The sequence below is a fragment of the Limulus polyphemus genome, unplaced genomic scaffold (assembly GCF_000517525.1).
Source record: "Limulus polyphemus unplaced genomic scaffold, Limulus_polyphemus-2.1.2 Scaffold258, whole genome shotgun sequence".
NCBI lineage: Eukaryota > Metazoa > Arthropoda > Merostomata > Xiphosura > Limulidae > Limulus > Limulus polyphemus.
The window spans coordinates 608,633-622,970 of NW_013665868.1; the positions used below are offsets into that span (position 1 = coordinate 608,633).

Below are 14,338 nucleotides of genomic sequence, written 5' to 3' on the forward strand. Positions count from 1 at the left end.
CTACAGACATCGGTCTTGTTTAACAAAATCTGCCTAAAATATATGACTACATGTGGTAATATTCCTCATTCTTCAAATTACAGCAGAGTTCATCACTCATAACTACTTATAAATAACCTTTACTAACATATATTTGTGCCCTTTTAGCTGCTTTTTAATTTGTATACTTTCAAATCTCAGTTCCATGAGGCAAAAATAGTTCAACCTTTTTATCATATAATTTCCACATTATGTGAATAAATAATAGTTTTCCAGTAGGTTCTTTCTTGAATTTTTGTTTACTTGTATGACATTTCAATTACTTGAGTGATCATTGTCAAGTACACAAAGCTTAGGCTAAACATAATGTAACTTGTTTTTTATGTTAAATGATGATCTACCAATGAACACTTAGTTGTCACTTTGAATTTTTTAGCATGTGTAAGGGAAGTGTTACTATGTATGTTACTGTTTTTCTTTGTGTGTCTGTGTGTATCAGCAGTTTGGCAAGGTTGAAAATGTTAATTAAAAAATATACAGGGGGTGGTGCCTAGATGTTTGTTAATAGTAGATGCATTAGATTCAATTAATGTGGCTTCCCTAATTCTTCTTTCATTAATGCCTTGTTCATGTTTTAAGTTTATGATGTTTTTTGATGGGAAAAATTGGGGATTTTTATTTTTATTCATGTGTTTATGTTCTTCCACCTAATTTGCATCCTGTTTATAGGACAGGCAGTTGATGCATTGTATTTTGTAAATATTTTCCAGAGGGTTCGCTGTATAATTTTCTTAGTTTGTATTTGATTTTTGTTCCTGAAATGATTAAGAATCTACTTATGTCAAGGTCACGCTTTTGTGTTAACATTTTCCAGATTTCTGTAAGAGGTATACTAAGATATTCTATGAAACGAATAGTGCTTGTGATTTTATTTGGTAGGTTTGGGTGTTGTTGTTTTTTATTTTTCTGCCTATCAGTATTATTTGGGTTGTTTATTTATTTATGGTTTGTATAACTGTTTTGAAGGGTATTTGGTTAGTGTTAATGAAACATTGGATTAAATGTGTGATTTATTTGTCAGTGTTGGCAATGATGTATATATAGTACATGTTAAGTGCAGGAGGACTTTAAGGTGTTTAATTTTTGGTGAATTACATGGTTAGAAAACCAACTTGTGTAATTTTCACAATATGTGTTTTTCTTGTGGATTTCTATGTTGAAACCTAGTGGGATTTTGTGTTGTTTACATTTAGAAGATTTATTGCATTGTTATTTTCATTTCAACAATGAATTCTCTGTCCTTATATAGTTTATTGGATTGGACAGCTTAAATGAACCAACAGGTCCCTTATGGTCCTCAAATGTTTATATATTGGCAGTGTTTGTTCATTTTTGTCTTTAAATAGACGTCAAACATCACCAACATATCAAAACTAAAACAAAGGCTTGTGTAAGGATGTGTTTATTGCACATTGTTCAATATGATGTAGAAAAAAAGATGGCTGACATATGTTATTGGGGATTATCCACACTGAGATTATATTGCTGATGAAAGTATGAATCTCTGTACTGAAAGTAAATTACTATAACAAATTGTAAGAGTTCGAGTAAGTATTCTAGTTTCACATTAATTTATTTTATTAGGTCTTGGAAAATAATTTATGTAATAAATTATACTGCTGTTTTTTCAAAGAATAAATTTACTACATCAAAACTATGCATAATGATATTACTGTCTAGGCTGTGTAAATGTTGAAGGAAGTGTAAAGTGTTTTTACCTGTGAGTTTATTTTAGAAGAATAATTAAAGTTATGCTCAGATTATAGTTAAAAGAATTTTAAGAAGTTCTGATTTGGGCATAAGGTTATAACTTTCTGATGGACTTCAGACAGATCATATAATTTAGGTGTTCATGGATGGTTTGCAGGTAAAGGGTTGTGAAGTTTATACATAATGTTTTCATTTCTTTAAATAGTATTTTGAGTACTTTTTGAATTTCTTATTATAAGTGAGGCTTAGGTCAGTGTTTAATGGGTCAATTTAAATTTTCCATTCAGTGTATTTTATATTTACAAATCATGTGTGATCAGTAGAAATACTATAGTTTTTCTTATTATCAGCTCTCTGGATATGTCTTAGTTACTTCTAAAACATTTGAAGCTATTTTTTGTGCTGCTGTCAAAATCTGTTGTATGTGCTAGTTGATTTTTAATAACTTAAAAGCCTCTTAACTAAAGTTATTTAAAAACTTTCTTAATGGACTAATTTTATATTACTTATTTTAATCTTGAAAATTTCTATAGATTCATCTTCTTCACTTGACTTCGGGTGAATTAGGGAGGTTTCTTCAGTATTTGAAGATGAGTTTGATTGATTGGATTTGTAATTTAACTATATCATTAGTCTTTTCAAAATGCCCATAAAACTTGTTTTTAATTTCAAAATAGGGATAGTGATGGAAGTAACTAGAAAATTATAACCTTTGTTTAAGGCTAGAAAAGGTTAATATGAAAGCATGACCCAAGCATAACAATTACATTCTGTTCACTCCAGGAATAAAGATCAAACACGTGCTATGAAAACTATACAACTAACCCTCCAGGAAACATATACAAAATTCAGTGCAACAACTGCCTGACCTTTTATATAGGTGAAATGGATGTATACTAGACACACACAGATAAAAGAACACAAAAACCTCTCTCTCATGAATAAAAACAACCATAATTTTTTCTGTCAAAAATGTCACCATACTAAAACATGAATCAAACATTAATTAAAGAAGAATTAGAGAAACCTTACTAATTAAATCTAACAAACACCCAGGCACTACTCAGAATGTTTTTAATTATCATTTTTTCAGATTATTTTAAACCTACCAAACTCCTGATGCATATAAAAGAAAAAAACTGTAACACTTCTCTTACATATAAGAAATTCTATACAACATTTAAATGTTCATTGGTAGATCATTATTTAGAATACAAAAACATGATGTGTTACATTTGAGCCTAAGGTTGTATACTTGACAGTGATTGCACAAGTGATCAAAGCTTTATACAAACAAATGAAAATTTAAGGAAGAACCTACTGAAAGCTGTGATTTCTTCAGATATCTGTCAACAGTATGGAACTTAGAAATTAACTTCATATAAGAATTAGTGTGATAATCACACCTTATAATCTATTTGTTTAACAATAATCCTAAACCTTTTCAGCTTGCACTAAACAGGACTTTGTGTGCTTGGAAACCTTGAAATTAAAAGTTCTTGAAAATGCTAATTTCTGGTAAAAGTGGACAAGGGCAAACAAAAAAAAATTGTTAGATTTTGGGGATCACAGCATGAAAGCTTTTGTCGTTCTTTTTCTTTATGGAGAAAAAGAAAATAACATTTTTAATACTAACCTAACATAACTGGAATTGTGTTCAAATTGGTGTAACTATTCTACAGTTAAGTACACTATCTAGCATAAAAGCATGTGAAACGCTTATTGGTTAGTTTTTTCTTGGTAAAACTTATCCAGAGAATACCATCTATGTTGAAAAAGCTTCAATATTAAAATATGCTTTCTTTTTGGATTAGTGTTATTTTTTTGTTATAAAGAACAAACAAGGCACATTAAAATTATTTGGCAATGTTGTATTTAACTGTAATGAAATTTTGCTTCCTTAATTCTCAAAACTAATTTACAAAGAAATCCAAATAGAAAAGAAATGCCTAGTTACAGTTGTTTTTAAAAAAATATCCTGAGAACCAATTTTTTTTTTCCTTACTGATGAGCTAACAATCATTCTCTGCATAAAAACAATCAGACTGGAAAATCAGTGGTACCATGCTTTTTCGTTGTTGTTTAAACCAGAAAGATGTTATCAAATAATTAGTACCTGAAATGGTTGCAAGGATTCAAGAGTTTCAAATTAAATTTTTATATTGTACGTGTAATTCCCCATGGGTGAAATTTAAATCTTAATTTAAGAAAACTGCCTTTCCTTGTAGTCAATGAGAGAATAAAAGAACCATATTTTGTTTGTTTAATACCTTGTATTATTATTAGTACATACAAGTCTGTTCAGTATTTATTGACATACAACTAGCTAATGAGAACCTTTGCTCATGTAATGCCATTCTGTTAACATTACATATTTATAAAATACAAGTTTCTGCTAAAACACAGTCTGAGTGTACATGCAGTTGGCAACTAGTCTACTTTATGCTTAAATCTAGTTATTGTGGGTGTAGGATGATATATATATTATACACACTATCAGTATAACATTAAAAATATAAACTGAGGCCTATTCTGAGAAGTAAAGTCACTTTGTAATATATAAGTATGCTACTTTAACTAAAATTATAGTTTTCTGTCCTATACAGTATATAGTCAACAGTATTAGGAAATAATTCTGTGTGTACAAGAGAGGATGTTAGCAATATTCCTGATTGTGAGCATTCTATGGAGAATATTGGAATTGATTTGCATTAAGTGTATATTAATTCCTAGGTGGATAAAGAGAGATTGAAATTAAAAATAGATGAAACATTTGGGGCAGACAATATTTGTTTTTCTGAAGATGTAAAAGGAGGTCAAAGATCAAGTATGGGAGCCCCTCTCTCTCTAGCTTTTTGTCGGTCAATGAACTGTTGGCAGGCACTTGCGGATCAGAGAATTATGATTGTTACTTCTATTTTTAATGAGAAAGATAAAGAGCTGTCATAGGATTTATAGACTAGTTAGTCTTACTTCTGTAGTGGGGAAAATGTTAGAAATCCTGGTTATTGAAGCATTGAAAATTGTGTGAAATATGATGTCATAAAAGAAGATCAGCATGGATTCACTAAAAGGAAGTAAACCTTTACTAATCTGTTAACTTCTTTCTAGAATATTGCATAAGTATCTGGACTTGGTATACGTAGATTTTCAAAACACTTTTGATAAAGTGACACACAAAAAGATTAACTAATAAAAGCACATTGTTAGGGGTTGGGGAAACTTGGTAAATTGGGTTATAGGATGAGTGAATGAGAGAAAGCAAAAAGTTGTTATTAATGTATTTATTGAAAATGGTTTCTTGTTAGTGGAGTACTTTGAGCCAGTGCTCAAGCCTTTGCTTTTTTTTTATTTACTTTAATGATGCTTTTGGGAATGTGATTAGTAAATTATTAAAGTTAGGTCTCACTTGAAATACTGAGTAGTTTTTTTATCTAGAAAAGATATTGACTTATTGGAAAGGGTTTGCAGGAGGGTTAGTGTGATGATTCTGCAAGTAGAAGAATTACCTTATAGGGATAGGATAAGATTTTTTATTTTCTCTTGTGGAAAGAAGGGGAAGAGGGGATTTTATGTAAGTTTACAAGATTATTCTCAAGATCATTAGGATAAAAGCCTCTGATATCTTTGTACTATATTTTGAAGACAAGAGGACTCAAGTTTTAAGATTTCAAAAAGACAAGCTAGGTTCCATTTAAGGCAGTTTTATTTTTCTGATGGGGTGACTGGCTTATGAAATGAGTTTGCATTGGCAGTAGTAGAAGCCAGAATTTTACAGGAACGTGAAAGGATATTACAAATAAATTTTTCTCCATAGAACCTGTTATGTTGATCAACATGAGGTACAAGTAGCAAATGAAGTAATCAGTCAGTTTGCTTTAGACCTTTAAATTTCATAGGCTTTTTTCTTGGTTCCCTGAATTAACAACGGATTTTAAGTATCATTTTACAAAAAATATTATGTGGAAAATATTTGGAATGATTATCTTTTATACACAGTAAGATATGTTTTTTACAATTGTTTCTAAAACACTCCAGATTTCAGCTAGAAAACTGAGATAACATATATTGACATTAAACTCAAGTATTGTTATGATTATCAAAAACCAAGAATAAGTGAATGTAAGATTATAAAAAATAATGTTAAAGAACTAAAAAAGGTAAATCAACTGTTTCCTGTGTCACATCTTTAGCCTGGTTGCAGAACTTGTAAAACATTTGGACTATCCTTCTATTAACTTCTTCTCTTTTCTAGTTAGTTACAGAAATTTTCTGAAGGATTGGGAAAAGAAACAAATGTAGTAAAGCTATAAACTTTAATTAGATGCACAAAAGATCTCTTTGAAGTAAACTTCCAGGAAATGCAGTTTGGGTAATTTAGAGAAATAGTCATCCAAAAATTATTATATTGGATTAAGATACTATTTTATAAGCAGTGTGAAATTGATAATGGTTAAAAAAATAATGTAGTTCAATTAATACTGGAGTTTTAAAGTGAAATAAAATTTGATTTACCAAACTATACCATAAAAATTACATTATTTAGTATTTCAAATTATCTGTGGTATTTCGTTAAGTCATAAAGACAAGGAAATGTATTGTGAGCTGGGGGATGAGTTGGATTTAGCTGTTATATGTTATATCTGATACTTGAGCTTGATCAGTCAAAATTACATTTATTTTTAACAGTATATTTATTGCACTTTTTCATATAATAAAACATATTGTGCTGTAAAATAATTTGCAGATTATTAACTTGTTGTAAAGATTGAAACTTGCCTGTTTTATTCTTCTGACACCAACAAAGTCTTTGGCAATGAAAAAATATTGTTTAATGAAATTTGTAGGAATTGTTTCTGAATTTTTCAAAAGTGAATGAAAATTGCTTACACAGATTATTCTATGACACGAATCCCAAGCAGGAAATTGTTTGATAAAAAATATTGTGCATTCTTTGTAAGGGTTGTGTGCCATTGCAAAGAAGTGTTTTTCATCTGTATTTTATTATCATTCAGTCATAATGTATTATATATTTGAAGACAAAAGTTGCCTTGGCATTTATTACATTGTAAGTTTGAAACTTAATATCTTATAGCCATGACAATCAAGAAGAAATATGAACCCAAATACAAACTTCCTTCACTGAACTGGATAGCCTTGAAACCAAATCAAGTAAAGGGAACAGTGTTTAATGAGTTAGATGATGAAAAGTTATACAAGGTAAGAAAACTTGTCCTAAAACCATACAATATGTTTCATGCAGATTGAAAAATTATTAGCTTTAAATGATTATATTAGCAAAAAAACAAGGATTTTTTTTGTTCAAACCAAAAGTGTTGGAACATTGCATCCCAATTTATAATGAGCAAGTCATTCCTGAACTTGCATGTTAATTCCATGGCACATTGCTGTATTGTGTTCGTTTATAATACTCAGTAGCTGCTACACCTAGCCAACTGGAGTCAAGATGCCATAAAAGAGGAACTTGCAGATATTGCAAACTATTTACTCATACTTAAACTTACAAAGTAATGTACCAAAGAAATGGAATATCACTGGTCTTGTAAATGTAAATACCAATTCAATCATCAAATAGTAATCTCTGTTTGATTCATTTGAATCTTGAAATATGTTTCTCTAAACAAAACCATACTTTTAGCATTGATTCCATCACCTAAAAGTAACAAGAGTTGTTCAAGCCAACACATTAGATAGGTGTAAAAAGTTTCAAGATACTATATTTCAAAGATGGGCTGAAACTAATAAACTCTTAATCATACCCATGTATGCAAAATGTTAAATTTCTTAGTGCCTTAAGTGTTGAAAAACAATGAAAGAAACCCTTCTTATTGAGCAGTGAATTACACTACTCTGTTGGCTTTGAAAGGATAGATGTAGAATACTTTGGATATGACAGTATCTTCCTTACCTTGGAGAGTGTTGAAAGACTGTAATAGTAAGTCTAGACTTGGACCACTAGTAATAGTTAATGGATCAATTAATGCTTTGTTTTATTTGACATTTTGGAATATCCTACAATGCCTAGAGTGATGGAATTTTCTGGAGAACAACACCTCTTTACATGTGATAATGTGTTGTAAAATAACACATAACGTGACTCGAGATAAATATCCAAAACTTTCTTAGTTATACCATGCCAACCTGAAACCCACTGAACTATTCTGATGCTTTTGGAACATCATCTAATGGACAGACTGTGAAATCTCACTACACTTGGAACTGCTTTACAAAAGAAATAGTTTATTTAACTAGATGTGTATCAACAGTTAGCAGCAAGTGTGAGTTACAGAATCCAAACAATGATTAACCCAAAAGTTAATACAAACACATTCTCCGGGGAGGAGGGATTCCTTCTTCTCGGGGTATGCTGCCTGAGTATTTTTGATAAAATGATGTTTGTATATGAAAGGTTGTCTGATTTCTCACCATAACCTGTTATAGGTATCTGTGAAGGTGAAAATTGTTATTCAGCAGTTGAAATATTTGTATATATGATGTAATGCACTAGAAAATATGTGAAGACCTTTAGTTATACATTGTATTCTAAAGTATCTATGAAAAAATAAATATGTATTATTTTTTGCAAACTTTCATTGTAGGAAGTACATTGGTTTTTACAAGTTCATAGTCTTAATACTGACATGAATTTGTATGTAATTCATTTTGTCCAACCCAATTTAGTAGTTTAATTTCATCAGTTTTTATATATGTTTTAACAATCATCCAATATGTTATAACCTTTCTATGGTTATATTACTAAACCTTCATGATTGTTGTTAATTCAGCCACAGCTATTAAAATTTTCACAAATCTGATAGGTAATGGCAGCAGATATTAACCAAAAGTCAATAGTTTTAAATTGTTGTTTACCTCATCAGTTTGATCTCATAGAAGACCTGTTGGGAAACTTGGAAGATAGTAACTTTGTAGATTTCACATTGATACCATACAGATACATTTGACTATATACTCAATATCATGACAGTCTGAACATTATACAGTTTACTTACTGATTGTACATGTCTTTGCACAAAAGTCTATGTGCTTCAGCTAAAACTAATTACATTTGAATGTTTTACCTTGTAAAAGATTTTTCACAGTGAATTTATCTAGTTTGAAATCTCACACAATAATTTAGAAGTATTATTTACTGTAACTTTCTAACACTCCAATTTTACATCTCTGATCAATGATGGAAGTTTTTGAAAATTGCTTGTTTTTTCAAGCATCATGTTTTCACATCATACAAACATGCAACTGGCATAATATGTAGTCGACTTCCCTTACAGATACCATTTTGACATATGTAACATTGCTCTCAACATAGCATTGTAATTCTTCTTAGTTCAGTAACCTAACAGTAAATTACTGAAGTTCTGATATACATGCAATAGTTGTTTTGGGCAAAGTCTGAGGAAAATGATTTAGTTACTCTAATGTATGCTTTTAAGTCCTCAAAGAACTTGGTGAAATCACAATGAAGTAACTGAAACATAATAGCTAAACTTGTTTAAAGGGAGCCATGTCCATTAGAAAAGTATTCATAATGGTTTTTTTTACCTAAACAGTAATTAAAAGTGTTGCTTAGTGTTGTTTCTTTCCTAGACAGGTACATTGGGAATTTTTAGACTTAGTTTTTGATTTATATCTTTGAAATATTAATGACTGATTTTATAAATTTACACAAAGTTTTTTATTCCATGCATATTTTAGTTATCTTTATGAAACATATAGGGAACATAAAAAATTTGGCAAAGAAGACTTATACAGAACATCTTCAAGTATTAAATTTGTACTTTTATATTAGCTTAAAATATGTTAGTTCAATCAATGTGTTTTAAAAAAACTGCTTGTGTTGGCATCTTGATTTATAAATGTATTGATCTGTTGGTATATCTTCATAATTTAGGTGATAGATTTTGTACATTTTGAGGAACAGTTTAAACTGAGTCAACGAGGAGGATTTTATGATCAAACAGATGAAACTCTTGGTAGTAAACGCTTCAAGGTAAGTTAAATGTAACATCCACATGACAGATATCTGTAATAGTTAACTTATAATAAATGTTAGAATGAAAATGTGTTTAAAAATGCTTGAGACAATTAAGCTGCTTGTGTTGTTCCAGCAGTCCAAGCTATCCTGGAGGTAGTGTGATGGTGTTTGGGATGGGAGGGGAGCATTATTGTATCTGGGGTAGGGTCTTTGATACCTTTAGAAGGGCAACTAATATCCAATAGTGTATTTGAATGTTGTTATCAACCTGACATATCTACTCTGATGGAACAATTTAATTTGCTTGTATTATTCAAAACTGATCCAAGAAGCACGGCAGTGACTTCACTATTCATTGTCAAGTATAATCATTAGATGCTAATATGATTGAGGACCTTGGAATGAACTTGAACATTGCATTTGCCACACTATTCCTGTTCTTGTATCTGTGAGGTGGGTGTAGACAACACTCCTTGATGGGTGGGCTACCATTAGACAACATGCCTTAGCACCTTATGAGGTTTATGCCACACTAAGTCCTGGAGCTAGAGTGACCAGTCAGTGTATCTCTCTGTATGTGTATATATGTACTTTATGTAATTTTTATTATACTTTGCAAGAGGATTTTGCATATGCTAATACAGTGGCATTGTTACCACAGCTACAACCTGTGGTAACCATGTGCTATATACGTAGCACTTATATAATTGATTCTCAGCAAATTTCTGATTGTATGGTAGAGTAATTCAGTCATTGATGAACCTATGACTAGAGAATCCTTTCCTATGAATAATATTTATATAGTGAAACAATAAAGAGATCCAAAGCCTGGGAGAAGTATATCTACTCATAATACATAATGAATAGTATTGGCTAGAAAAGATCAGCACTAATAGGAGAATGTAAATCGCATTTCACCACATAAAGAATTATCTCTAAAGTTTCCAAGATGAGCACTAACAAAATAAAAAAAATAACACCTAAACCACATTCAGCCATATGTAAGATTACCTCTACCATTTCCAAAGTTTGTAAAATCAGTACTAATAGGATAATGTAAAACCACCTGAACCACATTTGGAATTTCTACCATTTCCAAAGTTTGCAAGATCAGTACTAATAGGATAATGTAAAACCACTTGAACCACATTTGGAATTTCTACCATTTCCAAAGTTTGCAAGATCAGTACTAATAGGATAATGTAAAACCACCTGAACCACATTTGGAATTTCTACCATTTCCAAAGTTTGTAAAATCAGTACTAATAGGATAATGTAAAACCACCTGAACCACATGTAGAATTTCTACCATTTCCAAAGTTTGTAAAATCAGTACTAATAGGACAATGTAAAACCACCTGAACCACATTTGGAATTTCTACCATTTCCAAAGTTTGCAAGATCAGTACTAATAGGACAATGTAAAACGACCTGAACCACATTTGGAATTTCTACCATTTCCAAAGTTTGCAAGATCAGTACTAATAGGATAATGTAAAACCACCTGAACCACATGTAGAATTTTTACCATTGTCAAAGTTTGCAAGACTAGTGCTAACAGGAGAATTTAAAACCTGAAACACATTTCACCACAAATAGGATTACCTCTAATGTTGTAAACATTTGCAGAAAAATTGTCCAGGAACATACCCAACTAAACAAAGTGACTGCTTTTTTAAAATGTTTTGCATATCAAAATCTATTGTGCACAAGATAATTCACAAAGGTCTTGCCCTTGTAAATAGATATAGACCACAAGTGCATTAGTTGCTCCTAGACACATTAGTGAGGGAAAGGCAAATTGCAGGAAGATATCAAATATACTTTAAACCTGAAAAGTGCTTTAAGAAATGGATTTTTTTACCAACCACAAGGTAAATAAGAACGTTCTATCTTAGAACTCTGAATGTTAAGAACATTTTTATAGGGCTTTATAGTTGAAACATATTCTTGTATAATGGGAAATTTAAGAGTTCATAAAATGCACAGTGAAGCAAAAGGAAATTGTTTATTGTCAGAAGAGTGTATTAACAGTAATTATGTGAAATGTAATTTCCGCAATGTATAGTATTGTCAAGAAGATATGGCTACATTTGGATAAAGTATTAAACCACACATCTGCTTCCACAGCAGCATTTCTGCAAACAGTGGAGAATGAAATCTCTATACCTGTGAAGTCACCTAACTGTGCACTCGTGAAATTATGTGAATATATTCTGTATGGTGCAGGATATGTGGAAAGCTTGACAAGATAGTAGTCTGGTATTATCTTTCCCATTCTTCATAGAAATTGCAGTGTTGAGCAATAGTGCATAATAGTGGACATCAGACTGAGCAGGATTAATGGAGGAACTAGTCCAAAAGAAGCTTGGAGCTTGGAACATTGCTTTTATAAATTATGACTAATCCTTTGTATATATAAATTATACTTATAAAATAGAGATTGTAAAAAAGTGACTGATCAGTGTATTCTATACAAGTATAATAAATATTTTGCAAATTTTATATAGACAAATAGGGATCAATATATATGTAACCCAGCTAGCTATAATGTTATAGAAAGTTTTAATGCTACAAAAAATATTGAAAGAAGAAAGTCAAAAGTACAAAACTGAGTTACTTAAAATTTAAAAGTTCTTACCCCTACTTTTGCAAATCACTATAATTATGTTAGCCTGAGCCAAAATAGGGTTAGAAAAAAAAAATAGTCTTCTTACTGAATAGATGACATAAGAGTTACTAATTTTAAATTTTAATTGTAAATAGAATAATTTCTGCTTTTATCTGAAAATAATGCCTGGTATTTTTTAATTTAATATATTTTGGGAATTATTTGTATGTTTAATACTTGATAAGTGTTTGGGTTCTTCAGTGAATTTGTAATAAATTGCAATCTTACAAATGAGTATCTTAATTGAGAAACAGTATGAATATCAAACTTTTACTGCTTGTTGTAAATTTTTTACCCTTCCTAATGGTTCTAAGAGGGACAGGAGTCTGTTCAGTTAATTCTATCAGTGTTGTTTAGATAACAGAAGATATTTATTTTACTAGAAAAAGAAAGACTTTTATAAGCCTTGATAGTTGATTACAGAGTATAAAAAGGAACAAATCTCTATTAATGTTTTAATTTTTTCACGAGAGAGAGAGAGAATCTTGTTGATTACAGAATATTCAGTGTAAAGTGTTATCACTAAATAGGGGTTACTGTTGATTTATATTTTGTGTAGGTTCCTGAAAAAGTTACCTTGCTTGAACATACTAGACTTCGAAATATTGCCATCTCCAGTCGAAAAATGGAGCTAAATAGTGAACTGTTAGTGCGTGCAATCAACAATTTTGATCTTAAGGTTCTTTCACATGAAAGTGTGGAAATCTTGCAACGGATGGTACCCAATGAGAAAGAGGTTTGTTGTTTTAATGAGAAAGTTTTATTACAAACCATTTTACTCTGTATTACTTCATTTGATTTGTATGCAATTGTATCTGACATTTTTATTTTAGTTTTTATGATTTAAAACTGCATTAATATGAGATTACATGTGTTAGTAGCTAATGCTACAGTTTGTTTGCATATATATATATATATTGGCACAATAGATGAAGTTAGCAATCATTATTGCCTGTTTCTTATTGTATTTAAAATCTGTTTAAATTCGAGCCCAGATTACAGTTACTAGTCATTAGTAATCAACTGGTTTTCAGAATGGGAGGAATAATTGGTAAATATTTTTTTGTTGTTTTCTTTTTTCTTATCAGGTAAAAGCATATCGTGAGTACGAAAGACAAAAGAAGCCATTTGATGCTCTAACAGATGAAGACAAGTTCTTACTACAGGTAATCATAATTTAAACTCCTGTTTTCCTTATCCCAGCTGGTGTGTTTAGCTCTGATATTGGGTAAAAGGCCTCGTTGGCACTAGATATGACATATATATATGGCAGTTTTGTGTTTTCATTAATCTTGTTGTTTTGTTCTGACATCAAATTGTGTTTTTGCAGGAAAAAGGATTTCATAGATGACATTTTTTCTTGCTAGCCATAATTTTTTTTGTATGAATCTGATTGTTCTGTAGGATTTACAGTAGACATCTATTTGAAATTTCTGTCTTAGCATTTGATTTGTCACTTCTATTCTGTATATAAAGTAACTGTAGCAGATGTGTCTTAATTTTGGTGTTGGTGGTTTTCTGATTTGTTGTATTTTAATAATGTAAAATAATATAAGATAGTGTATTTATAGGCATATATGCTTATTCAACTAAAATCTGTATCATGATGCACATGAACATCGTCAGTACTGCAGATACAATTTTTTTAGGATTGCTGCATGATGCACATGTGTGTGTCATCTATTTTATTAATATCTTGTCATGGTTTTGTGTATGTTTTGAATGTACAAGAAGGGTAAATTATAGTCATGGGAATATCACTTCCTTTAATGATATTTTCTGATGTACATCAAATTTAAAATAGCAAATAAATAGAAAAGAATTCTATTAGACAGCTTTTTAGTCATTGTTTACTGATGAGCTTTGATAGAACATGGCTCTATATGAAGGGCTGGTTTTTTAAG

General features: G+C 30.5%; 1 protein-coding gene across 1 annotated transcript in view; it reads left to right on the top strand.

Moving 5' to 3' along the window:
- Window positions 1-14,338, top strand: part of LOC106478881 (formin-like protein CG32138) — a 125,428-nt gene that overhangs the window by 73,013 nt on the left and 38,077 nt on the right. Inside the window, exons 13-16 of the mRNA XM_022382573.1 lie at window positions 6,845-6,969; window positions 9,680-9,778; window positions 12,994-13,170; window positions 13,523-13,600. Coding sequence (XP_022238281.1) covers window positions 6,845-6,969; window positions 9,680-9,778; window positions 12,994-13,170; window positions 13,523-13,600 — 479 coding nt within the window. The remainder of the gene's footprint in view (window positions 1-6,844; window positions 6,970-9,679; window positions 9,779-12,993; window positions 13,171-13,522; window positions 13,601-14,338) is intronic.